The sequence below is a fragment of the Chiroxiphia lanceolata genome, chromosome 14 (genome assembly GCF_009829145.1).
Source record: "Chiroxiphia lanceolata isolate bChiLan1 chromosome 14, bChiLan1.pri, whole genome shotgun sequence".
In the NCBI taxonomy this organism is placed as follows: Eukaryota; Metazoa; Chordata; class Aves; order Passeriformes; family Pipridae; genus Chiroxiphia; species Chiroxiphia lanceolata.
The window spans coordinates 2,206,757-2,232,882 of NC_045650.1; the positions used below are offsets into that span (position 1 = coordinate 2,206,757).

Sequence of the window (26,126 nt, forward strand, 5' to 3'; positions counted from 1 at the left end):
AGTGTGAGAACTGAGTTAATCCCAGCTGGAAAGGTGAGTTAAGACTCTCAGGAAGCTTCCCCTCCTTTCAGAGGGGAGAAACAGGAATTTCCCAATGTGAGTCACAGCATGGATGTGCCCAAGCCACCACCTAGAGATGCCCATGGGCTCTGTCAGCTCTGAACAGGTGCCTGGGCAACCTGTGCCAAGGCAGGAGGGTGGTGTGGCACAGCTCTGGGATGGGCAGAGATCACCCCCTGGGAGGCATAGGGGCTCTAGGATTGATACAGGGCTCCTCTCCTCCCAGCTGCCTTTCCTTACAGCTTTTGAGGGTCCTTGAACCATCCTTTGTACACAGACAAGTGGCAAACACTTCCCAAAGGCTGGAGAAACAGGAGGCTTTTACTGGCAAAGCAAAATAATCCCTCTCTGCCAGAAAGCTTTGCAGGCAGGGCTGTTTACAGTAAGGGATGGACTTTCCATCTGGCCACCAGGACTAACTAAGTGTGATCCCAAAAGCACCCAGAAGAGCACTAAGAAAAGCACACGTTCCGCAGCTGAACTTCCTCCTCTTCCCAGACTCAGTGGTTGGGCGTTGTGCCCAGAAAAAATCTTGGAGTCCAGCTTTAAAAACCACACAGACACTGCTCCTTCCGGGGCAGCAGCTTCCCAGTGACACCCCAAGATTCTCAGGGATTTCCATGGGATTATTTTTTTATATTTGTGGTGGCCTTTCAGCTGCTCAGAGAGCATCAACCATGAGCTGAAATGTACTCCTTGTACCGAGGGCTGACACAGTCACACCTCCTGCCCCGGGGGCTCCTTTGGGAGTGAAGTGTCTACTTGAAGGGGTGGGAACGTTCCTGGCACTGGAAATCAATAGTAAAGCACCAATGAAGAAAGGAATCAGAGTTTCACCGGGACAAACCCCTCCTGAAACCCCCCTGTGCTGTTCCCTCACAGGCTGCAGGCCAGCTGGGAGCTGTCTGACAGGTTCTCCAGGTTGTCCACCGTAGTGATGATGGCTTCTATTTTCTCGTCTGGGAGCACGTGGGAGGCGTTGGATCGAAACTTCTTCAGGAGCGACTCCTTGCTCAGGGGCTTCCTCCAGTGCCCGTAGAAAGTGTCACACTTGCCCGTGAGGACGTCCCCGCTGTGCAGGAGCAGTGCCACCTCCCCGTACATCTTGTCGAAGTTGGCCACGTTATCCTCGGGGTGCTCCACCACCACTTTGTCCAGCAGCTCCCTCAGCTCCTGCCGGTGGATGCTGCTCTCGGTGAAGGAGCCGAGCCCGACCTCGCCGTCCAACAGGGCAGCACAGGCGTTGAACTGGAAGGAGTGCCTGGCCTGGTGCTCGGAGCTGGGGAAGGGCCGGTTGATGTACTTGGACACCGGGATCTTCAGCACGATGGTGCGGATCAGGGCGGGAGAGAAGGACCCCGCGTAGTGGACAAAGAGGTTCCTCACAGACAGGGCAGCATCCACCACCCAGTGCATCCCCAGGTGGGCTGGGAACCTCTTGAAGGCAATATCCTGCTTCTCCAGGAGGAACTCGTGGTGGTCGCCGGGCGCGGGCAGCGGCTTGGGGTGATAGACCCCGTAGAAGGCGCTGAACCCGGAGCAGCCGGGGATGTCGTCCAGGATGAAGGGGTTGGCCTCCATGCCCCGGGCTGCCAGCAGGGCCGCCTCGAAGCCCAGGCGGGTGGCGTTGCCGATGTGCAGTGGCTTGGCCTGGGTGGCGGCGTTGGCCATGGGGGCCCCCGCCAGGGACGCGGCGATGCCCAGGGCGTGGCAGCACTGGGCCCTGCTGAGGGACAGCAGCTTGGCCGTGGCCGCCGCGCTGCCCATGGTCCCCACCACCGAGGGAGGGTGGAACCTGGAGGGGAGATGGCAGGAATGAGCATCCAGGCCCCTGTGAGGCTGGAGCTGAACGGTCAGCCGGCAGAAATCCCTCACGGCTCCGATGCAGGTGAGAGTCACCTGACTCAGAATTTATCTGTCCGAAAACGAAGCATCTTTCTGGAAACTCCAACAGAGTCTCCAATAAACAATTTTGCATTTTCTCTAGGAGTAGGTGACATGGCCTGTGTCGCTACACCGAACTTTCTACCCCTCCAGGCAAATCTGACCTCATCCAACTTGTCCAAGGGGAACAGTTCCTGGTCAGTGCCGTGCCTTGGACCACACTGGGGCAGTGCTGGTGAAGGGCAGTTGGCACAGGGGCTGTGCCCACTGTTAATCTGTCTGCATGGCTGTGAGCTCTTGCCCTGGCTGGTTGAGATGATGGCACTGCAGGCCCAGTGAGAGTCCTCTTGGTAGTTATTTTTGAGGCAAGGTCACTGGAAGTCACCAAATAAATACCTGGTGCTTCATTGCCTCTGGTGTTTGGCTCTGAGTAGGGCTTTACCCTTATCCTGGGCTAACACTGACTTAAACCGGACTTAACCTAACATTTTGAAACCCAGCCTCACCATCTACTCAGTGAAGAACAGCCAGTTTACCTTTTTGGAATGTCGTGAGCCTCAGTGGAGAAATGCATGAGCCTTCCTTGCACTTCCAGGCCCACGTTAAACGCCAGCAGGAAATCCATGCCTGTGGGTTTGGTGCCGGGAGGGAGCATCTGGGAAGCTGCCAGCAGGGCTGGCAGGACAGCCCCTGAGGGGTGGGTGGCAGGGTGCCAGGTGTCATCAAAATCCATGGAGTGTGTCTGCCACAGAAATGGAGATAAGGCCGTGCTGGTGGGACGCGCTGGGGGCTGAGGGAGCAAGGGCTCCTCGCTGATGTTGCTGAGTTACAACATCCCCCCACTGTCCCCAGGGGGGCTGTGTGGCCCCTCTGAAAGCAGGAGATTGCAGAGGAGCCCCTCCCAGTGACCCCCCTGCTGCCTGCAATGCTCACTAACGCCTTTGAAGGCACCACACAGGGTGGGTCCTCCTGGAAGAGCTCCGATCTTACCGCGACTCCGTTGGTGAAGGCGGCCAGTGTCGGGGACAGCTTCACACCTGGCTTGCCATAGACAGAGCTCACAGCAACTGGAGAGTACAGCTCCTGTGGGAGGGAGGGGAACCCCGGGGAGGACCTTGTCAGAGACTCATTAAGGTTGGAAAAGATGTTTGAGATCACCAAGTCCAACCATCAACCAGCGCCACCGCCGTGTTCACGCTAAACCATGTCCTTGAGTGCCGCATCCACGTGCTTTTTGAACACTCCAGGGATGGGGACTCCACCACTGCCCTGGGCAGTCTGTTCTCATGGTTTACAAACCTTTGTGTGAAAAAAGTCTTCACAGAATCACAGGATATGCTGAGCTGGAAGGGACCCCCAAGGATCATCCAGTCCAACCCTCAGCCCTGCACAGGCCCATCCCCAGAGTCACCCCCTGTGCCCCAGAGGATCATCCAAACCCTCCTGGAGCTCTGGCAGCCTTGGGGCTGTGCCCACTGCCCTGGGGAGCCTGGGCAGTGCCCAGCCAGCCTCTGGGGGAAGAACCTTTGCCTGAGATCCAACCTGACCCTGCCCTGGCACAGCTCCAGCCATTCCTGGGTCCTGTTCCTGGTCCCCACAGAGGAGAGATCCCCTCCTGCGGCAGCAGGGATGGTGCCAGAACACCCCTCGACCACAAGGCAGAAGCTCTGTGTGGGTCAGGAGGTGACAGTGTGGCTGTGGCGGTGCCAGGGTGGTGCCAGGGGGCCGTTCCTACCCGGCAGTACCGCAGGGCGATGTCAAACACGTGGGTGGTGCTGCCCACGAGCCCGACCCCGATGCTGTCGAGGATCATCCTCTTGCTCCGGTGCCGGACGGTCTTGGACAAGTGGTCGGGTCGGGCGCCGTGGATGAAGGAGGCGAAGCTGCTGGTCACGGTGTCCTCCGGAGCGCTCCTGGCCACCACTGCAGCACCAGAGAGAGGGCAGGGGTGAGCCCACCGTGGGCCCCGTGCCGGCAGCTCCGCACCCTCTGCTCCCACTCAACCTGCAGGAGGAGAAAGCTGAGGGAGCAGGACCCACCTGAGCCAGGGGGGCTCGTTTCAGGTGGTCCTGCAAGGAGCAGGGAGTTGGGATTGATGACCCTCATGGGTCCCTTCCCACTTGGGATGTTCTGTGGTTCCATATCTGCTCCAGGCACCTCCTGGGGTGGCTTCCAGCAGGGTCAGCTGAAGCAGTTCCAGAGCTCAACCCCACCCCCTCACCTTGAGTTTCCAGAAACCACTTTTTTCTGGGAGGATCAATTTAAATCCTGTCCTTTTATCTGGAGGAAAGGAAGCCCTGCTGCGTTACCGGTGGTGCCCTGCTGGGAGTGGATCACGTGAAAGCAAAACCTCCTATAGTTTCCATCATTTTTGGCAAGCAGGACTAGACCCAAAGTCTGGATTTATCCACAAGTTTTGTCATACAAGGCACTGAAGCGTCTTGGCTCAGCCATTCTCAAGCCCTGTGCACTCCAAAGGATGCTAATGCTCAAAAATGTTAAAATTCTGTTGGAAATATACAGTTTGGGACCACTGGACTTTTACATTTTAGTGACAAATTGCTGTGTTTAGATGAATTTGTAATTCATGGAATTATATTGAATTCTAGAATTAGAATACAGGGTATAATTAATAGAATAATGTTTCAAATGCATAGAATTATAATTGTTATGGCCCATTAAAATTTATAGTATTAATTTGAGAGCGCACATGAGAGTAGAAAAAACATAAAATCCATTATAGGTGACATTTGCACGATGGCAAATCCTATATATACATATTTATGTATGAATGTGGGGGTGCATACCTACATGCACACAGATAAGAGATGATATTAACCTCCAAATTAACTGAACCACATAAAATAATCCAGCTGAGTGAAGCAAAAAAACAAACGAACAAACAAAACCATTTTGCTTCAACATGTGACAACTCATCCAAAAGCAGGTACACATGAGGCTTTGTTTTTTAAACAGAAAACATGGCAATTAATAAAATGACCATTCCCTAATTTCCCATCCCGAAATGTCATGCCCGCTGACTCAGTGTTCCTGCTCGTGTTGGGCTCACCTACAGCCCAGGAGGCTGAAACCACTTGGAAACCCAGCTGGGAATGTCATCACCGGGTGACTCACGGGGAGAAAATTCCCCTCCCTCACGGCGGCTCTGGGAAAGGCATTCCTATAGGAATCCGGGACGCTCAGCACTTCAGAAACCTGCTGCCAAGCTGGGGGCCTCTGACAGCACCTCCTGTCCCCCGGGACCATCCCCCGTGTCCCCCGGGAGCATCTCCTGTCCCCCGGGAGCATCCCCCGTGTCCCCAGGCGGCGGCACCGCCGCCCTCCGGCGGGAGGGAAGGATGATGTCAAACGGGCTTGGAAAAGCTGCAGGAAAATCTGCTCCAATCACACGGCACCCCTAAAAGTTGGATTTGTTCCTTCCCGTCATCAAATGCTCTTTGTCACTTCAGCAGGCAGTGGTATTTTTTTAACCCTTCAGCTTGAAGCGTTCCATGACTCCCGGGTTTTTTCTCCCGGTGTGGCAGAACTTCATAAAAGAATTAAAGGCTCTGTCCAAGAGCAAATAAATCTGTGTGGGTTGTTAGGATTTCTCTTGTGCCCAAGTGTTCATTAAGCAACGTTCTTTGCATTTAGTGCATTAATAATGCATTTTAAAATCAGGTAATGGACCTAATAGAGCAAGAACTCATTTTAAAAGAAGTTCATAAACTTGTAATAAATTAGGAATGCATTTGAAAATAAGTTAATAAACATAATAGACCAAGAACATGTTTTAAACTAAGTTAATAAACTTATGATAGAAAAAGAACACATTTTAAAATAAGTTAATAAATCTGTAATAAGTTAGGAACACATTTTAAAATGAGTTAATAAACTTATGATAGAAGAACACATTATGAGTTAATAAATATAATAGCCCATGTTCTAAAATAAGTTAATAAACTTAATGATAGAACAAGAACACAGTTTAAAAAAGTTAATAAAGGTAATAGACCAAGAAAATGGTTTTTAAAAAAGTTAATAATTTTATGATAGAACAAGAACACAATTTAAAACTTACAGTAGATTTTAAATAAGTTAATAGACAAACTTATTGATAGAAAAAATAGACCAAGGGGCTACACAGGCAAGTTCTGGTTAATTTGTCCAAAGCTGGGCAGTGCTGGAGACACAGGGAGTGATCCATGAATCCCTCCAAGCAATGCCCACAGCAGGATCAGGTGCAGTAAAGAAGCAAGGACAGAGGAATTAAGGATCTGAGCAGCCCCATGGCAGCCACGATTTCAATCTCTTCCTTTTGGGGTCAAAGAGGAAGAATTTGAAAAGTCTGGTTCTAAATCAGTTAAAATTTCTGGTTTAACATGGGACTCCCAATTATTCACTGCTTTTCTCCTTGTCCTTTAGCCCTGAGGGCACAAACCCACCCCAGGACCCCCCAGACACGCTTCGCTTTCCAAGGATTTGGGTGGTTTATCTCAGCCCGGCGCTTCCTTTTAAAGCAATGCCACGATTATTTCGAGATGCCCCTTAAAAAAGGACGGGGAACTCCTTTCTGCAGAGGGATACAAACCGTGGGCAGCAGTTTTGTGAACGTGCCGGGAGCTTGCCAGGAGCTTCTGGGATTTCTGGAGGAAAGACACAGACAGAGAGTTTGTCACCGGAGCTTTCCCGGAGCAGTTTTCCTGGTGGTGCCTCTAACGCGGCACCGTGAGACACTCACAGATCAAAGGAGCACATAAAACCAACTACACACTTAAAGCAGGCACAAAATATTTTCCGAAGCTGAGTCCAGCAGGGATGCCAAGAACATCCAAGGAAATAAAGCTGCACAGTGGAAGGGGCGGCAGAGCCTTTCCAGACCTGCCACGAGATCTCGCAGCTCCGAGGAAAACCCAACACGGCACATCCCAACAACAACAACCCCATGGGACACCACATGGGGCACGTTTGAGAAGAAGCAGGCAACAGGTCAGCAGCTCAGTGAGGTGACTGTGAAAACCATCTGGATTTGTTCATTTTGGGGCAGGTTCCTGTTTAACGCCACGAGAATTTTTGACCGGTTGAGGAACGGCCTGGAAAGAGATGTTTCCTCCTCGGAGTGAAAAGGGAAAGAGGTGGGGAGGGTTTAGTGGGTGGAAGGGTTACCTGTAGGGTGGAGTAGACCATGCTGGTGGCTGCTTTTCCCAGTGCTGGGTGCCCAGCTCGGCGCTGCTGCGGGCGAAGGATGCAGAGGTGTGTGGCTGGAAGGTGCTTGGTGTCAGGGTTTTTATAGGGCTTCCCAAAGGCAATTTTCTTTTTGTTTTTTTGCAACTGAATTTCAAGCGTGATGACATCAGCCCCTGGGGACACAGAGGGTGGGGGGAAGAGGTGAGGAGGGGTGGTTTGTCTCTGCTGAACAGAAGGGAACCCCCCCTCCCACCGGGTGTCGGGAAAGAAAAAAAAGCTTTAAGACAATAACTGATGAAGTTCAAGGGAACTCCTGTCTCCAAAATGCTGCAGGTGCCAAGGGGTGAAGCAACTGGCTCTAGGCTCCTCCTCCTGAGGAGGACTATAAAGCTGGGACTTACCAGGAAATGAGAGGGACAAGAGCATCCTCCCATTGAGCAGAAGTGTCACCAGAGCAGGTAATCCCAGCAGCGAGGCATTGGTGGTTTGTTTGATGCTTTTCTTGAATCCATTCAGCATTTGGTCCTTTGGCTGAGCCTTTCATAGCTCTCCTTCTTCTAAAGCTCCAGCTCTGGCACTGAACTGGGAGTGCAGGTGTGAACTCTGGAGCTTCCAGGGGACGCTGGGGGCCTTTGCTTCCAAACAAATGGTTGGATTTTGGGGCTCTTTGCTTTGTCCAACAGTGAAACCTGGGGGTGTTTGACATGCTGTATATTATTTGGGGCAGAATAACAGCCTGCTGTCATACACCTCATATTTAAAACTGCATTTTCTACTAACTACCATGCAGACCTTTACGTGTAGCAGTGTGTCTCCAGCAATTTGGTGCTGTTTGGCACCAGAGGAGGGTTTTTTAATGGATTTTTTAATCCAGCTGTGTTGTGTTGTCGTGCACTGATCATCTTGCTGTTTGTTTATCCAAAGTGAATTGCTTTTCTGTTCTCTCTCCATGTTTATTTGGAGAGAGGCGTTTCCTCGGAGCTGCACAAACATTTCTTATCACTAATAAGGTGGGATGGAAAACTAAGGGCAAAATGCCACTGGGTGTCTGAGAAGTTAATGGGCTGGTGGTTGTTTATGTGTCCCACGGCAAGTGGAGCTTTGCTCCAGCCTCCAATGGAGGGAATGTCCATGCACCAGAATATTCCCATTAATGCTGACCGAGTTGAAGCACCACCAGCAGCTGGATGTTGGTGCAAAGAGGATGCAAAGCCTGGTCTAACAGAGATGGAAACGGGGTGCAGAGGGGGGTGAGCTGTTCTGGAGGGGGTGAAGGGCAGCTGTCTGTGAGGAAGGTGGTGAGTGAAGGAAGTGGCATCCAGAAGCTGCCCCACGTGGGCACAGCTCAGAGGTCACGAGCCTGGACAGGGGCAGGACCTCACATGCCACTTCTGCCACTCCCAGGGTGAAGAGTGTCAGGGGCAGGCAGGGGAAGGAGAAAAGGTGGAGGAGGCTGGTTGAGTGAGGGGTGGCTTTGGCTGTGCCCTCACTGCAGCAGGGGTTTTGTGCCAGGGAATGATCACCCCGAGCTGACCCATCTCGTCGGTACAAGCAGCTCTCTGGCAGCTCCTCAGGTCTCCAGGTGCCTCCTCACCATGGGAAGGTCTCCATCCTCATGGTTTGCTGCACTGTGGCTGTGCTGGCTGATGCCCTGTGTGTGCAGAGAGCTGCCAGCCCCACCTGGAGGGAGGGATTCCCGTTTACTGCTCTGCCCCTTGTGTCCCCTCACCTTATCGTGCCACATTCTCAGTTCTCTGCGGTGCAAGGGGACAAACAGGTCCTTACAAAGTACCAGAGGCAGCAGATGCACAGAAGGGACAGTGCCAGAGCCAGGAGTGGTGTTATCCTCGGGACAAGGGCATATTTGAGCAGGAAACCCCTCTGGGGGTTCCCATGCAGACCCTCTTTCTCCAGCCTCGCTGCAGCCCATGACATTCCAGTGCTGCTGCTCCTGGGACAACTGAAGGGCTTTAATTCTTTGGTGTGTCCTCATGTTGGATGAAATAGAGGCAGGGGCAATGCACAGCTGCTGGAATGGCCTTGGGACAGGGCCCAGAGGCTGTGTTGGCATTGGGGGGGGGTGGGTGTGCAGCTGTTTCCAACCCCAAAACCTTCTCCTCCCAAGGGAACCTCCTTCATCCTCCTCCTTTTCCATATCTTGGATTGAACCCTCTCACATCTTTTACAGCTCTGTAGCATGTTCTGCTATTTCTCTTCCCCCTTCTCTGGTGTCCTAGGAAGGCTGGCACTGGAAGCAGAGGGAAACATCCCTGTTGTGTCTCTACATCCTTCACAAATCCCAGATGTCTGTCACAGGCTCTAAATCCCCCAGCACAGCCAGTTACACAGAAACCACCAACAAAATGAGCCTTGGCAAACTGAAAACCTCTTCTGGGAGCCAAGGAGTCACCTGGCCAGCCCATCTGCCTCCAAAAACCCACCTCATCCTCCTCCAGGGATCGTCTCCACACAATGGGCTTGTTGCACCGTGCCCAGAAAGGCACTGCCTGAGCTCCTTCAGAGCAAAACATCTGGAGGAACTTAAGATTGTGGCCCTTCTCCAAGACTAACCTTTGAAATCAGACCACTTATTTATATAGGAATGTCATTGAAAGTAATAATACTAATAAAAAAGTTCTGGACTCCACAGGCCCAGCTCTGCCTGAGCGCCCCTCGTTCCTCGGGGCCTCCTTCAAGTCAGTAGCACAGAGAGATGTTTGATGTTGAGAGAGAGTGTTCCCCCCTCAGAGTTGGGATTTGGTGCATCACTCTTTCTGAGCCAAAGAATTACAACCTTCAGCACAACCAAATAATTGAATAATTAATTGTCCCCCCGGGTTCACTTGGAAGTTTTCACCCCTTCCCATGTTTGATGGGAGTTTATGTTGCCGAGCCAGTTTGGAGTGAACTTATCCTTCATCCTGCTCTCTTTGGGAAAATTGCAACCTTTAGGATAAATGGAGAGAGGAAACCATGGGGTTTTTAGTAGAACAAGAGAGTCCCGAGAGCACTGATGTTTGCAAAATGTGTATTCGTGCCGAGGAAAACTGTGTGTTCCTGGGATTTAGGTTCATTATTATTCACATCACTATTTCTTTTTTGGGTGGTGCTCCTTCCCTCCTCCCCGTATCAATAGTGGTGCTTTCCTCCCTTTCCAAAAGGCTCTTTGGAATGGCTGAGAACAGAATACATCACTGTCTCCCTTTCCAGCTATTTTAGGTCATCAAATGTTCTAAAAATATCCAAATAACAAGAACATCGCTGTTTTATTTTCATCTTTGTTTCCCAACAAAAAACCTCCAGAGAGAAAACTTCAGCTCCTGGTACCCAGGAGTGCAGAGGAATGGGAATGTGGGGGCTGCCTGCAAACAGGCGAGTTCATGGTAGAAATATGAAGGGTTTGAAAATAGACTATTTAGTCACTGGGGTTTCAAGAAAGGGATGGAGCTGGAAAATTCCATCTGGAAGGGAGACTGTGTATGTGAGCGTCGTGCCTGTTTGTAACAGTGGATAAGAAACGTCCTGGAACGGCTCAAAAATACCTTGTGGCTTTCGCCTGAATGTTTGTCCGTCCGCTTTGGGTTATTCATTCCTCCCCATCTCCAGCAGCCTGGACAAGAGGGGACAGGAACCATCCCCACCACCTGCAGCGCTTTGGGGCACCTAAACATGTTTTTGCCAGAACTCCTTGTAGCCTAAATGGCCTGTGTGTGTTTTTTCTGGATAGGACTCCGGAAAGCAGGCACCTAAAGTGGTGCTTTGAATCGAGCCTTTGTCTGGAGCGAGGAGCGGGGAGGCACCATGGAAACACCTGAGCCTCTCACCAGTTGCTTCCTCCTTGGGGCAGGGGCACAGCTCTGAAGGCTGGCTGGGAGCCCGAGCAGCGCCGGTCTAGACGCCGACGGGGTTGTGGGGGCGACGGCCGACGCTCTTGTTTTGTCTGGAAGGGCCATGGCGGGGTTCGCCGCCGTCTTCTACAGTGAGCCGGCCGTGCTGGGGCTCCTGGGCAACGTGGTCAGCGCCTTCCTGCTCTGCCTGCAGAACTTCACCGTGGCTCAGAGTGGCCTCAGGCCGCGGGGGGCAGAGGACATCCTGGCAGGTGGGTGGTGCTGCTCGGGGGGACACCGCGGGGGCTGGTTGGAGGTGAACGTCCAAGCTGGCGGCACCAGGCGGGATGGACTCTTGGAGAGCCATCCCTGTGGGATGATAGTCACTGTCACTGGGGATATGTGGGCTGTCTGTGTGCACCTAGGGGTGGCTGCTCCTCCTTCCTCAGCCCGAGTCTGGTCCAAACCTTCCATGTGCCATTCCCTGCCACTTTCCTACACCCAAACTGCTCCTGGGCCTGCTCCCCACACCGAGCGTGCCAAGGGGCTCAGCGCCCACACAGAAATCTGACATAAAGGTGGGAAGAGAGGGGAAGGCAGAGGCCACAGGGCCGCTCACAGGAAGGCTGTGGGACCTGCTTCCTGCAGCTCAAGCCCTTTTGTGGCTTGCCTCACACCTGACCACTTCACATGTCCCTCAGGTGTCCACCTTGTCCTGATCGGAGGCTTCGTCCAGCTCCTGGCAGGATTCCTCGCCTTCCGCAAGTATGACCACCTTGGGGGCGCGGCCTTCCTCACCTTCTCCGCCCTGTGGAGCAGCTACGGGGCCACACGGATCGTGTCGGCCGCCTACCCCTCCCCGCAGAACACCACCCTGCCCGCGGGGAACGGCAGCCACCTCCTGCCCCTCGGCGCGGCCCAGCTCTCGGCCAGCCAGAGCGCGGTGGCCGGGCTGGTGGCCTACATCTCCATCTCCTTCGTCCTCTGCTTCTGCTCGGCCACTGTCAACTACATCATGCCCTTCATATTCGGGGCCATCGCCCTCGCCCTGGTGTTCGAGGCGGTCGCCCTGTTCTGCCAGTGGGCCCTGGTGGTGTCGGGGGCCATCGAGCTGGTCATTGTCACCTGCGGGTTGTACGGGGCGGTGGCTCTGCTCCTCAAGGGCATCACGCAGCGCTACGTCCTTCCAGGCTTCGGGCACCCCCTCTTCAATGTCCTGCTCTTGGGGTCAGCACAGAAAAGCTCCTCCAAGGCCATCGGGGAGGAAAAGAAAAAGAACACGAAGTACGCTGAGCCGATGACCCTGGGCAACATCTGCGACACGGTGTCGCCCTTTATCTTCGCCTTTTACTTCTTTGGCTACATGAAGACCTTCTGTGTCGGGGCGGTGTGGATCTCCATCATCTCCAGCTGCCAGCTGCTCTCCAGCTTCTACAGCTACCTCCGAGGTGACGCCTACCACACAACCAAGTTTGGTGTCCACAGCCTCTACTGGTTGGTGATGTCTTGGGAAGAGTTCATCCTCACCGCCTTCCTTGGGCTGCCCCGGGCTCAGGAGAGCAGGCTGGGAATGTTTGGAGGGTGGTTCTTCCTGGCCACTGCCTGCACGCTCTTCCTGATGTCCACCCACAAAGACACCCTGGAGATGCTGCAAAACGCCTCCTTCGTCATCCTCACCACGGCCTTCATCCATCAGATCCCGCTGCCTGGTGCTCAGCCCCTCCTGGGCACTGCCTGCAGCCTCTGCACGGCCCTGTCTCTGTACGCCACCTTCGCCAGCCTCATCAACTCCATCGGGGAGAAGGCCCTGATCCCGGTGGGCGCCCAGGCCGTGTCCAGCTCGGCTCTCCAAACCGCGCTGGTGGCCCTCAAAGCCCTCCTCATGAGCACCGAGGAGCTCCCCGGCGGCACCGGCGCCGCCGTGCCCGACGCCTTGTTCTACGTCTGCAACGGCCTGGCCGCGGCCTCGGCCATCCAGGGTGGCCTGGGGGACCCCGGCAGGCAGCAGCTCTCCATCCCCTCCGTGCTCATCCCGGGGGCTGTGGGGCAGCTCTACGTGTGCAGGATCCAGGCCTGGGGAGGGAGGAGGTTTGGCTCCGTCCTCCCGTTCTGCTACGCTGCCTTCTGGGCGGCCTGGGCGTGGCTGCGCCTGGCAGGTAACGCACGGGCCGGGCGCCCAGGTGGCTCAGTCGCTAAAAAGGGGATGCTTTTAGGGAATTCAGGTTACTTGATTCCACGTAATTCCTTCTTTCCAGTGGGAGAGTCAGTCACGTCAGGTTCACCAATTTTCCTCCTTGCAAAAGTATAACGCCCGAACGTCCCAGCTTGCACTTGCCACAGGCACTTGGTACACACAGCTGCAGGGGGCCAAGGAGTGTCTTCGACTCCAACAGAGGCCAAGATCTCCCTGCTAAAATACTGTGAGGCTGCCTCTGGGCTGTTATCTCACAATAATGCTTCAGGAGATGCTTTTTAGGCGGTGGAAGGCTCCGGGTTCCGGGTTTGTCCTTCGGCAGCCTGGAGGAGTTCATCCCAGTTGGTGACAGCCATGAGAGAAGCTCTCAGAATGCTGAGCCCGGGCTCTGAGAGCCGTGGTTGGCTCCAGGTGGGCAGTGTGTCCATGCAGCCTCCGTGCCAGGCCCTATTAAAATGAGCACCTGTGGGGAGAGTTGAAGCTGTTCCTCCAGAGGTGTGGCAGGAGCTGCTGCTGTGTTCAGCCAGACCCTGAGGATTACCAGCTGGAGGTAAAATCATCAGCTATTTTTGGATGGTCACCACCAGTTCTCCAGTTAATACCTCAAATACTTCATGTTGCAGAAGCAGCAGGAGGTTTTCTTTACGAGGCCACCATCCTTTAGTCAGAGCGGGAGTAGTTCCAGCCACAGATCTGTCACCCTTCTGTCATTCTTCTATCGTGCTCTTCATGGTTTGCTCATAACCAGATGTGCCGGTCCTATTTCAGGCCACCTGCTGAACATTGGTGCGGGGAACACCGAGGGATTCACTGCTGGTTCTGTTGCCTTTTTGGTGCTCAATGCTTTTTTAATCATTCTAGGTAAGTCTCAGCACTAATGGGATTGTTTATGGAGGGGTATTTGGGGTCAGGTCATTAGTGCTTCTGTGGTGGGAATGCACAGGTGGGGGAGGCTCAGCTCTTCCTGTCACTCCGATTAGGCAACAACTGAGATGTTTTGCCCACAGCCAGTAACAGAAGCTGAGCTGGGCTTAGAAGAAACAGTCCCAAGGGAACAGAAGAATGTCTCAAAGAAAATAAAAGGTTCAAATAAGGTGAAAGTGTTCGATGGACTGGGCCACTGGCACAAATCCACAGTCACACTTCAGCCCAGCTGGTGTAAATCAGGATCTGCTTGGCTGCCTGAGGAGTGTTTTCCATGTGAGCACAGTGTACTGGCAGATCAAGGGTTTGGCAGCGTGTCCTGTGAAACCTGAGGGCTGAACAAACCATGGCCGTGCCTCTGCTCCTCCTCAACCAGGGAAACAAGATCATGGGCTGCTCAGTTGAATCAAACAAGATTCAGTTGATTTAGGAACCCTTCTGCTGTTCCACGTCCATTTTATGGACCATACTCTGATGTGGGGCCCTTTGTTTGTGTTTCTTTCCACAGCTTCCTCTTTTAACGTGGTGCTGCTCTGTGTGACCCTTGCAATGGAGCTCTTGAGCATTTGTTTTCTGCTCTTTACATTGGAGAACCTCCCTTTGCCATTTGAAAGTGAGTTTTAGGGGAACCTGGTCATCAAACCTTCCCACAGAGTGCAGTGAGGGGGTCCTGGGTTGGGGAGAAGTGTGGAAAGCTCAGTGTGGAAAGAAGCAAGCAGAGAGGGTTCCCTTGAAGGCTGGTGTGTGCAGGCAACAGGGACTGAGCCTCTCAGCCCCAGGGCCCTGAGCTTCCAAACAAACCTTTAGGTGTGGCTGATCCTGCTGGATCAGCTCAGCCTCCAGAGGTTCTGTACAGTCCTACTTCCCAGCAGCTGAGGTGTGGGATGGGCTAAATGTGCCACCGGTATCACTGGCTGCAGTTCTGGTGAAGCTTTGGCTTTGCTGCAGGTAGAAATTTTATTTTTAATTCCATAGGGTCCTTTAGCAGAAGCTTTTCTACCATTTTATCGTCATGAAGTAGAATCAAAGCAGCATAAAACCGTTTAGGTTGGAAGAGCCTTCCAAGATCATCGAGTCCCACCGTTCCCCCAGCACTTCCAAGGCCACCTGTTCCCCAGTGCCACATCCACACAGCTGTGAAATCCCTCCAGGGCTGGTGACTCCATCCCCCTTCCTGCCTCTGATTCCCTGTTTTTTTCCAGTTGTGGTGTTGAGCATCTTCAGCATCCTCTGCTTCTACGGAGCAACAGCATCGCTGGCAAACTGCATGTTTGGGAAGGACCTCCTGATGATGGGACCTCCTCTGTTCACAGTAAGACATGTTTTGTGTGATGGTGTAGCTTCCCCGCTGGGAAGGGATATTTTGGGGTCTTCAGGTTTCCATGGAATTTCCCTTCCTCTGAATCCCTTAGTGCCACTCGAAATCCCGGTCACAGCATTTCTGTAGGAGCCAGAAACGAGCTCTCTTCCATCAGGAATAGCAGGCATGGAAACCTGGAGAAAGAGCAGGGGTGTTTACAAGACTCCTACCTTGCTCCAAAAGGCCTGTCTCCATGGTCCTGTGGAATTAGCCACCTCCAATCCAAGAATTCCTGGCAGATTGAAGTTTTAAATGTCATAACCTCGGGAGCAGGGGAGTTAAAAGTTCCCCAGACTGGACAGCAGGAGTTCCCCCCTGCATCTATGAACTTCAAACTTCTCCTACCACCTGCTGTGTCTGACCAAGGCAGTCCCCCCTCACTGGGGTGATGGATTTGACAGCTCAGATTCCTGCTGCAGAGGAACATTTTCGTAAAATCAGTGTTTCTAACCACGGGAGACTCATGAGAAAGCACTTGAAACTTGATCTTCCTCTGGGTTTAGGGTTCTCTGAGTTTCCTCAGTCATTTTGGAGAGCAGCTGTTTCTCCAGGAAGCAGTCGCTGTGCTGGGTGGGGTTCATCTCCTCCGATTTTAGGAGTTGAATTCAAACGTCCACCCTGAGTTAGTCTCTTGGAGTTTATTAACTGCAGTTGTCACCTACTTTGGGTGAAGCATCCCTAGAAGTGCTGCCTGTGCCCTTTGACTACCAAGGGAGCACAATCCACCTGCATTTGGGTGAATCCCACCCCCTGGTTCACATATTTCCTTCTTCCCACCGTAATGTCTTTGTTGCCTCCTGATTCTTCCCAGGCCGGGAGCTCCAAGAAGGACACCCAGGACCCCCCACCCTGTGTGTGCCCCCAGTCCCACTGCACGAGTGGCCTGAGGACCATCGCGGAGCTGCTGAACACGGGGGCCGTCTGTGGGGTCCCCACGGACACTGTGTATGCCCTGGCAGCCTCCTGCAAACACCCCCAAGCCATCGAGAAGGTCTACAGGATCAAGGTGTGAACACAGGGCTGGTTACCTGGATCTATGTCCCACAGATCACAGACTCACAGGATATGATGAGCTGGAAGGGACCCACAGGGATCATCGAGTGCAACCCTCAGCCCTGCACAGGCCCATCCCCAGAGTCACCCCCTGTGCCCCAGAGGATCAGCCAAACCCTCCTGGAGCTCTGGCAGCCTTGGGGCTGTGCCCACTGCCCTGGGGAGCCTGGGCAGTGCCCAACCAGCCTCTGGGGGAAGAACCTTTGCCTGAGATCCAACCTGACCCTGCCCTGACACAGCTCCAGCCATTCCCTGGCTGCTGTCCCCGGTTCCCCCAGAGCAGAACTCAGTCCCTGCCCCTCCTCTGCCCCTCCCCTGGAATTTGTACCTGCAGTGAGATGAGTTCATGCAGAAGCAGAAAGGGGAGCCCCTGGTTTCAAGTTGTCTTAAGACTTAGAACTGACCATGGATAGAGCTCCTGAGCAGCCACACCAGAACATCATGGACCACTTTCTGCGCTGAGCAACCTGGGGTACAGCCCCCTCTGCTCTGGGCACAGGGCACTGGGAATCAGGTAGATCCATCCTGCCCTCCTGAGGAGGGCAAAGCCCAGCTCCAAACTGGCACCACAGCCCCGACACTCACCACAGACAGGTCCAAACCTGTGTTTGTCCTCTCTGTCTCCCGAAGTGCTGAATCAGAATCCCAGGGCTAAACTTCCCCAGACTTTTGGAGACATTCAGTGCTGGAACCGGCCACAAAGTTTGCACCTTCGACACAACTTTTGCAGCCTGGGCCCGTCTGTGCTCCATGAGGCAATTTCCTGGCTAGCCTGGAGGAATAAGCATAACAGACGATCTCAGCTGGCACCGAGCGCCAACAGCGGCAACAAAGGCCGTCTTTTCTGGGCTGCTCTAGTGCCAATGTTAACCTTCCCTGCAGATGAGATAATATAAACAGAATGTAAATACATGCCCAGCTCCTTAGTCATTTGGGCCCACTGGAGCTGATGTTAGTTGAGGACTGAAATGACACCGCTTTGTGAGCTTGTTTTACTTCCCCTCCATCTCACTGTTCGTTTTACAGCAAATTTGCTTCAGAGGTGGCACGGGAGATGTTGGGTCCCTCCGTGCATTATCCCATCACGAATTGGTAGGTTTGACCTTGATTTGCACCAGCATAAGCTTGGAAAAACTCAGGTCCTTGGTGTATAAGGTCTTAAAAATGCTGATAATGAGCAGAGCGTTGCTGTCCCTGCAGTGGATATGTCTAAAGTGGGGGATTTGGATGCATCCTGCTGAGATCCCAAGGGCAGGCTGCTGTTCTCTCTCTTCTTCAACTTGCACATGCAGATCTGAGCTGTGGCATCAGTCACAGAGCCTGGTCCCCTCCTCTGCTCAACATTTTGTGCAGAGACAGCATCTTGCTTGCCCGGAGCTCCTGGTCCCTGGGTAGCCCACAAACCAGGATCCCAGCGGGCTTCGAGGCTGTCAAGGCAAACTTTGTCTCTTCATCTACTTTTCCCCTTCCTCTCTCCCTGTTTTTTTTTTCAGGACAGGCCTCAGGAGAAGCCCATCTGCATCTTCATTTCAAACCTGGACCAGCTGCGAGCAGCTGCTCCACCCATCAGCCCCTTGCTCTGGGAATTCATGGAAAATGTTTACCCTGGTGGCGTTGGCTGCATTATCCAGAAAGGAGAGTGGCTGAAGAAGTTGGGTGAGATGGACAGGACAGTCCTTTTCTCCCTTTTTCATGTTTTCAACACAGCAGGTCTGCAATCCACACACCCTTTTGTATGTGATGGGGGGGGATTCTGTTCATTTTGTCCCAAGGAATCGCCTCTGGAGCTCTCAGATGCTTTGGTAGATGTTTAGCAGAGGATGTTAATCAGCTGGAATGACTCATTAACAGTGACAGCCAGCATGATGAGTTCTTCAACTAGGAGCAAGGGAGGCTCCTCAGCTTGGGAGGGTCACCTCCTCCAAGCCCCTTGCTGTTAGGAATGATCAAACGCTGGATGGAGCATCAATGAGCTGAGAGGGCTCCTCCCTGCTCATTGCCTGTTCCTTCCCACCACATGGACAAAGGCAAGCACTGTGAGCAGTGGGATGATTCACCTCAGCCCTGGCTTCTGAGAATCAATGGAAATAGTGTGGGATGAGGAAGTTGTAGGAATTATGCATGTTAAGGGGCAGGGGTACATGGCAGAGGGTGGGTAGTGCTCACAAGAACTAAACTTCGTGACACAGGTAGATCCCATGTCCATAAAAACAGCTGTGCCGTCTCCAGGCGTGAATCATTTCCTTTTCATCCAGTCAGACCCCAAATCTTACTGTCCCAAATCCAATTTTACTGTCCCAAACTCAGTTCTTATCCAGTTAGACCCAAAATCTTACCACTGTCACAGATTTGTGCTCCAGAGTGAAGCACACATCGAGAGACTCACAGCTCGGGGTGTGGAGGGAGCGGGGCCACTCGCCAAGGAAGCAGGAGGACTTGCCCTGGTGCCACAGTAGCTGTTGTGCCAGCCTTGCCTCTGTCTGTCTTTCAAGGGGTCGGAGCAGGCTACAGCAGGGTGGGAACTCAAGACAGCATCATGATCAGAGTCCCTGACCTGACAGTCCTGGTGCACCTCATCGACATGACGGGGCCCTTGGCCATCACGTCGGCGAACCCCAGCGGGGAGGTGGACAGCACACACCACGACATGGTCATCTCGTGAGTACCCCGGGCACTGGCACCCCTGCCACGTGGGTGCCCAGCGAGTTGACGTGGTGGTGGACACCCTGCATGGAGGGGAAGCTCAGCACAGGGTGATGTGAAGTTCTGTGAAGTGTTATTGCTTTTTTTTTCTCCCTGCAGGCGTCTTGGCCATAAGCTGGAGGGTGTTCTCTGTGATGGAGAATCTGATGAGGTGGTGGCATCCACTGTGGTCAACTGCACAAAGATTGATGAAAGTGAGTGTAAGAACCACCCTTTTGTGCCAGCAATTGCATTCTCCTGGGGTGTTTCCATCCTTTTCACGAGTATCGATCTGGCAGCACAGTGTGCTCCAAGAGTAACAGCTCTTGAGTGCCTGGACATTTGCAAACATGTTGATGAAGAGAAGTAAACAAAAGATGTCCTTGGAGGACCTCTGTGTTGACAGAGAACAAAGCAGCTAGGAGAAACACAGTTGTGCAAGCGAGATCTGCCTTGTAAGAGCACAAGTGATGCAAGTGGGAGGGTGGATGTCTCTGGAAGGAAGGGTGGGTGTTGCTGGTAGACCACGAGAACGAAGGTGTTCCGGGAGCTCGTCCACAATGACGCAGCAGCACGAGCTGAGGTGTTGTCAGCTGGGTCTGGGTTGACGTTTGGGAGGGGCTGAGTGGAAAAGCAAACCCTTGAACAAAGAGTGGGCTCACTGCTGGTCGGTGGTTTCACTTTCTGACAAAGTTTCTGGTCCTTTTACGCAACTTTATTATTTGGATGTTCTGGGCATTTGGGTGGCTTTGCTGCTCCAAGATAGTCCTTTATCCCCCCACCCCTTTCTTTCACCCTTTGGGGATTATCCTGATTTGTTCATCCTTCCTGTGGGAAGGTGGCATCACCATTGTGCGGGAAGGCTGCATCCCAGCAGGAAAAGTGATGCAGATCTTTGAGAGAGTGAAGAACAGAGTGCTCTGAACCAAAGGAACCTTCCCCTGAGCCAAGGAACAGCATCTATCCCATGCCTTGCTGGAGCACACGGCCTTGGGAGAGCCATTCCTTCTCCTACCAAGCTCTTACCTCCTTGAGAATGGCAGCACTTCTTCACCTGCTGCCTCTCCTGGGAGCTTTCTGCGGTGATTTGTTGTTTATCCCCAGTAAGTGGCTCGAACCGCCGGGACACCTGCCCATGGAATGCCAGCAGGAGCAGGAGTGATGCTTTACTGCAGGAATTCCCAGTGTTTCCAAAGTGCAGTGGACTGTGAAGGCCCTGGCTGCTTGTGTATCCCCTTCCACAACACTCAGATCTGTGTATTTTAGAGTCCTAAAAATCCACGAAATAAATCCTCTTTTTGGAACATAAGGAAAGGGCTTTGAGTTTCGTTTGATCTCCACTGAGCTATTCACCCTCCAGAAATGGCAGAGCTCCATGACCAAGCACCAGAGGAAGGAATAAATATTGGAAGGTGTAACTCTGACAGAGGGTTTACAGCAGGTCACTCACCCCTTTCCTTCTCTGGCATCTTCACAGCTGTTCCCTGCTTGGCCCAGGTGAGCCCCCAGCTGATCTTGGGACACTCAGCTCCTTCCAACATGCAAAGGAGCATCCATGGCCGAGCTGGGAGCTGCAGAGGGTTCAGAGAATCGTGGAATGGCTTGGGTTGGAAGGGATCTTAAAGATCATCCGGTTCCATCCCTTGCCAAGGGCAGGGACACTTTGCCCAGGGGTTGAGTGCTGCTGCCCCAGGAGAGGGGGCTGGCCCAGGACATGCTGTCCCCACGCGGGTCCCCAGGCACGTGGACCTGTGTTATGGGCTGTGGAGGGGCAGCAGTTTTCTACCAAGAGCAGAGAATAGAACTTTCCTCTCCCCCAAAGCAAACAAGGCCCAGGGGGAGTGAGGGATGAGGGAACTTCGCTCAATAAAGACAAACCTCAACAAAGGAAACAATGAGTTATGGCCCAAAAGGCTTCAAAACACTGGGAGATGCGTGACAGATTTGAGGTTTTCTGTAATGTTTTTCCCTGTACTGGAGGCAGTGTCCAAGTGGAAGATCTCTGCCAGTTCCCTACCGTTGTTCCTTCTCCTCCCTCCTGCTCTGGGCAGGGAGATTGCTCCCTTGGCACAACCATAGTCCCACCTCACCAGACAAACCCCTTCCCTTCTCTCCCTCTTTTGCATTGTTTTGGAGCATCTTGCTCACTGAGCTCTCCCTCAAGCCACATCCCTCCTGCTCTCCCGACACTGCTGTGGGGCCTGAGCAGCCAAACTGGGAGCCTTGGGGTTGGATTCCTCCCACGCTTCACTGCTGACATGTAAACACCAACTGCAGTCCTGACCGTGCTCCGCTTGCTTTGGCTCTGCCCTTGTTGTCCATCTGATCCTCCTGTTTGGTTTGCACTCCCGAGCCACCAGAAATAGCAGCTCTTACTCTACCTCCATGTGACGGGTGTTGTTTCCTTCAAGCAGCTCCCCAGACTCCCAGTTAAAAAGCCCTGGCAGGTTGAACATGGGCTCCCCTTCCCCCTGCAGCCTCCTGACCCTGCAAACCCACCGTTCCCTCTGCTCAGGGCTCCAGGCAGGAGCTGTTCTCTCCCCTGGGGCACAGCTGGGCATTCCCAGCCTCCTGTGGTTTCCCAGCCCGTGCCAGCATCTGGAAGTGGAATTTAGTCAGGCTCTCCTCCCTGCACATACCTTAGGACAGCTAAACAACTTGGGCTAGTGGAAGGTGTCCCTGCCCATGGCAGGGGTTGGAAGGAGATGAGCTTTAAGGTCCCTTCCAACCCAAACCAGTCTGTGATCCCATGAGCCTCAATAAATGGATCCAAGTGCCAGCTGAGCTCCACCACCCTCCAGCAGAGACTTAACTTTAAGCCTGTGGTGACGCCCCACAACATGGGACTTCTCTCATGTTTTAATACTTTAATACTTGAAAAACTACTTGACCTTTCCAGGCAGGTGAGGTTTGTTAATATTGGCTATCAACTGCTGGAATAGCAAAAAAAAAAAAAAAAACAGCAAAACAAAAAAGTCCCTTCTTGACTCATTCCCTTTGTGATATGGGTCTGTGTTAGATCATCTCTGTGCCAGTGGCAAGGGATGTTTCAGCTCAAGGGAAGGAAGATCACCCAGTTCTCACCCCCCGCCATGGGCAGGGACACCTTACACTTAGACCCAGTTCCTTGTGTCTTGCACACACAATTGGGCATTTCTGACCAACTCCACTGGAGGTTATGGAACAAAGATTTGCTTGTCAAGAGGAGCACTGTGGTAAAATCTCAGCTAAATGGCAAAAAAATTAATGTTATTGTGAAATACTGTCATTTGCAGCATTTAAACAAAAAGGCTTTTTCGTGATAGCAATGTCATGGAGATGCCCCACCCCTGGAAGTGTCCAAGGCCAGGTTGGACAGGACTTGGAGCAACCTGGGCTAGTGGGAGGTGTCCCTGCCCATGACAGGGGGTGGAAAGAGATGGGCTTTGAGGTCCCTTCAATCCAAATTGTTGCGGGATTCTTTCATCAGGTTGTCGATTCTGCCACTTTGGCCAAATATATGATGGGGTTGATGACTGGGCTCTGAACAGTTCCCATGATAAATCAACCCAGAAAATGGCTTAGATACCAACCCCATGCACTCAGCACAAGAAGGTTGGGAGCTGGAGCAACCTCTCCATGGTCGCATTCCCACAATTCTTCCGAGGGACCCAAACAGGTCTTGACAAGCTCTGCCAGAGTTTCTGCAGGGTTAGAGGGAAACAAACACACCTTAGATCAACACCAGGAGCCTTCAATTCCTTTATTGAATCTCTCCAAACACAGGGGCCTTTCATCGGGGTCATTGCTAATGTTTGACACCTCTCGCTGTGTTTTCCGTGACGTTACCTGTTGGTGGAGGCTCATTTCCAAGTGGGAAGCAGCAATGAGCAACCAGAGCCAGGGGTAAAGGATGTAAAGCTTACCCCATTTGTCCCTAAATCTCTCCTGTGGATGGTTTTATCAAATTTTTCCCCTTCTCATCCTTGTGTTTTCTCCAAAGGGAACTGAGCTCCAGCGAAATCGTTTTCAGGGATGGGGCAGAGATGAGCACCCACCTGTGTGTGCAGTCAGATGGGAGAGGGCAAGAAGTGCAGAAACAGGGACGGGAGAGGAGGTTCTAGGCAATGGGATGTTATTTTATAAAATGTTTTAGTAACAGTCCTTACTTTATTAAAAGAAACAAGGGTGCAAAATGTTGTTGAGGAACTGAATGTTTTGCACTGATGCCAGTGGTGGGGAAGGACATTCCATCTCTGGTCCTGTAGAGATGCTGGAGCCTATGAAAGGAATATTGAGGCAGGACCACCCAGCCTTCCATGGACTGGCCCACTCTGTGACCCCTGGAAAGTCACAGCACACGTTCAGCCACCACCAGGCCTCCAATGTCTCTGAGGTGGCTCCTTTCTCAGGAAAGCAAGATTTGGTGGGTTTAACTTCCCAGAGAACTGAATTTCCATCCCTCTCTCAGCACAGAAAACCAACTTGTCCTCTTGCCTGGACTCTCAGCTGGCAGCTTTCACCAGTCGTGGTTTGGTCTAAAAATAAGAACCAGTCACTGCCACGCCGGGACAGCAGGTCCCAGGAGCTGGTGACTCCCTTCCCGGAGCTGCCCCATGGCAGGGTTGTGCTGTCTGGTTTCAGTTCTGCTCTGCCCATACCTGTCTCCTTCCTTCTTCTTGGTTTGTTTTTTTTTTTCTTTTTTTTCATGGATTGATCAAATAATTTTATTTGTCAGATAATTTTAGAAGTCAGGAGAAGGATCTTCCCGGAGGCAGAGGGGTCATCACTCCGTGTATCCGTCTTCAGTGGTCATAGAATCCCAGAACGGTTTGGGTTGGGGGGACCTTAAAGTCCATCCAGTTCCACGCCCTGCCATGGGCAGGGACACCTTCCACTGGCCCAGGCTGCTCAGTTATGGACCCCCCAAAGCTGCTTTGTTCCATGTTAGAAGATCAGCTATGAAGAGACATGGACAAGGCCTTCACCTTCCCTCGACTCGCATCTTGTCGTGTCTTTGGAGAGTTAGAGATGGAAACGAGGTGGAGAACATAACATTAAATATGTCTGTGGAAACCCCATCCCAGCTGTTTCAGTGTCCAAGGAGCCTGTTTCCTGTGTCCCAGCAGTTGTGGAATCATGGACTCACAGAGGCTGGAAAAGACATCGAAGATCTTCAAGTCCAACTGTCATTGCTGCCTTCTGGACTTGATTTCTTCTTCACTCCCAAAACAACACCAAGCTTCCATGTCTTCTCCTTCCTTATCTTTATTTCTCCACCTCTTTGGCCATTTCTACTTCCCACAAGAGACTTGAATTTCCAAGTAGGACTTGGTTTGTTTTGCAAATGAAGGGGGAAGGGTCTGGAGCAATTGTAGGGGTGGGAAGGAGCAGGATAAGGATCTTTGGTACCCCTTGGGTCATGTAGGATCTGATAACCCAGTGTGGGATAACAGGGTCCTTGGGAAGGCTGCAGGGGATGGGATGCCAGAGGGGAATTTTGAGGAGATAAGATGAGAGTGACTCTACTCAGGGGCAGAGTTGATGCTGCTGGTCCTCACCCACCCTCCAGGTTCTGAGGAATAGTGTCCTGAAAGGAAACCTGGGCACATCCTGCTCCTTTAGGGACTTGTCCCTGACTACACGAGGTCCTGGTGGAACCCACAGCAGTGAGAATAATTCTGAGCATGCACATGAATTCAGCAGCTCACAGAGCAGTGGTTTGGTGTAAACCAGCAGTGGCACAGGGGAGGTCAAAGGAGGAAGGATGTTGTAGGACCCCCAGGAATCGGCGCTGTGTCACAGAAGGGGTTTAGAGCTGGGTATTTACTGGAGCTCAGCAATGAACCCCTCAGGAAAGGCCCACATTCCTCCTGCTGGGTGAGCAATGTGAAAAATAGGGTGTGGGAAAATAGGTGGGGAAGCTCTGATGATGAGGTAACCAAGGAAAGCCTGTTGAGGTCTCTAAATTTGGGATGTGACCCTACAAACCGTGCTCCCCTGAGAACTGCACAGAGCTGCCTTGGGAGGCAGAGTTTTCTTCTGCAGCAAGACGTGGAGAACAGGAGGTTCCTCAAAGGTACCTGGGCATGGCCAGTCCTGGAGGGACTGCAGTGGCTATTCCACAGCTGCTGAGAGAGATAAACTTACCTCAGGACAACCCTGACATCTCCCTCCTGGCCAGAGCAGAAGTTGTTGAAATCCCTGGTTTTTGCTATCTAGAAAGAGATAACAACACAAGTAAGATCTTTGTCTTTTCCAGGAGGGAATGAAGAGGTGATTCTCACAAGAACTAACACTGCTGAGCCCTCAAACATGAGTTGAGGTATTTATCACAGCTGCCAAACTGGCTGTTCAGGGCAGACCTCCCCATCCAGCCCCCACAGGACCCCTTGCTCTGACTGCTCCGGTACTCCCTGAATTCCATTGGCAGGCAGGTGACAGCACCCATGGAAATGGAGCAGGGGAGCACAGTGATCCCATAAATCCCCCAGATCCTGCCCAAGGATGCAGCCCCCACCAACCCTTCCCTTGCTCAGCCCCAGCTGTCAGTGCCCTCCAGAATGGGGACATGAAACTCTTCCAGCTATCAGATGTTCTTCTGGTTGGGCAGAAGGGAAGAGCACGATGGAGACACAGCTGGAAGTTAATCCTGTTAACTGTTGTTATGGATCAAGAAGCTCCATTTCCAGAACATTGATTTTTTTCCCCAAAGATTTTTCCCACAATCACCTGGGGATAAGTTGTTCCCCACCAGGCAGCTCCAGGTGCACCGTGAATCACAGCCAGGGAGATTTGCAGTAAAAGACAAACTGTTCCACATGAAGGCCAGGCTGGATGGGGCTTTGGGCAACCTGGGCTAGTGGAAGGTGTCCCTGCCCATGGCAGGGTGTGGAACTGGATGAGATTTAAGGTCGCTTCCAACTCAAACCATTCTGGGACGATGATTTAACAGAGTAATTTTCCTCTTGGATTC

The 26,126-nt window shown here is 52.5% G+C and overlaps 2 protein-coding genes across 5 annotated transcripts; one reads left to right on the plus strand and one right to left on the minus strand.

The window, feature by feature from the left end:
• Positions 1-431: 431 nt before the first annotated feature.
• On the minus strand, positions 432-13,109 carry LOC116794066 (cis-aconitate decarboxylase-like). Its single transcript, XM_032702398.1, has 6 exons — positions 7,533-13,109; positions 6,536-6,590; positions 3,680-3,867; positions 2,935-3,024; positions 2,481-2,686; positions 432-1,855 (listed from the first exon to the last, which is right to left on the minus strand). The coding sequence occupies exons 1-6, from the start codon at positions 7,563-7,565 to the stop codon at positions 937-939; spliced, it is 1,491 nt and encodes a 496-aa protein (XP_032558289.1). The 5' UTR covers positions 7,566-13,109; the 3' UTR covers positions 432-936.
• LOC116794065 lies at positions 7,502-20,476 on the plus strand. Of its 4 annotated transcripts, XM_032702395.1 has the most exons (11): positions 7,502-7,589; positions 10,859-11,230; positions 11,660-13,114; positions 13,921-14,013; positions 14,585-14,689; positions 15,279-15,388; positions 16,248-16,442; positions 17,983-18,145; positions 18,982-19,147; positions 19,292-19,386; positions 20,010-20,476. In XM_032702395.1, exons 2-11 carry the CDS (start codon positions 11,083-11,085, stop codon positions 20,093-20,095), a joined length of 2,616 nt encoding a protein of 871 aa, XP_032558286.1. In that variant the 5' UTR covers positions 7,502-7,589; positions 10,859-11,082; the 3' UTR covers positions 20,096-20,476. The 4 variants fall into 4 exon arrangements, with proteins under 4 accessions (XP_032558286.1, XP_032558285.1, XP_032558288.1 ...); XM_032702394.1 differs by lacking the exon at positions 7,502-7,589 and having other exon boundaries at positions 10,618-11,230; XM_032702397.1 differs by lacking the exons at positions 7,502-7,589; positions 16,248-16,442 and having other exon boundaries at positions 10,618-11,230.
• The last annotated feature ends 5,650 nt before the right edge of the window (positions 20,477-26,126 follow it).

Bases quoted from the DNA above. Each gene is read 5' to 3' on its own strand.
- LOC116794065 (XM_032702395.1), top strand. From the start codon at position 11,083: ATGGCGGGGTTCGCCGCCGTCTTCTACAGTGAGCCGGCCGTGCTGGGG. The intron at 11,231-11,659 runs GTGGGTGGTGCT...CATGTCCCTCAG, and splicing joins GGCAGAGGACATCCTGGCAG to GTGTCCACCTTGTCCTGATC. The intron at 18,146-18,981 runs GTGAGATGGACA...CTGTCTTTCAAG, and splicing joins AGAGTGGCTGAAGAAGTTGG to GGGTCGGAGCAGGCTACAGC.
- LOC116794066 (XM_032702398.1), bottom strand. From the start codon at position 7,565: ATGGGAGGATGCTCTTGTCCCTCTCATTTCCTG. The intron at 3,025-3,679 runs GTAGGAACGGCC...CTCCCACAGGAG, and splicing joins TCGCCCTGCGGTACTGCCGG to CTGTACTCTCCAGTTGCTGT. The intron at 2,687-2,934 runs GTAAGATCGGAG...TTTCTGTGGCAG, and splicing joins CCTTCACCAACGGAGTCGCG to ACACACTCCATGGATTTTGA.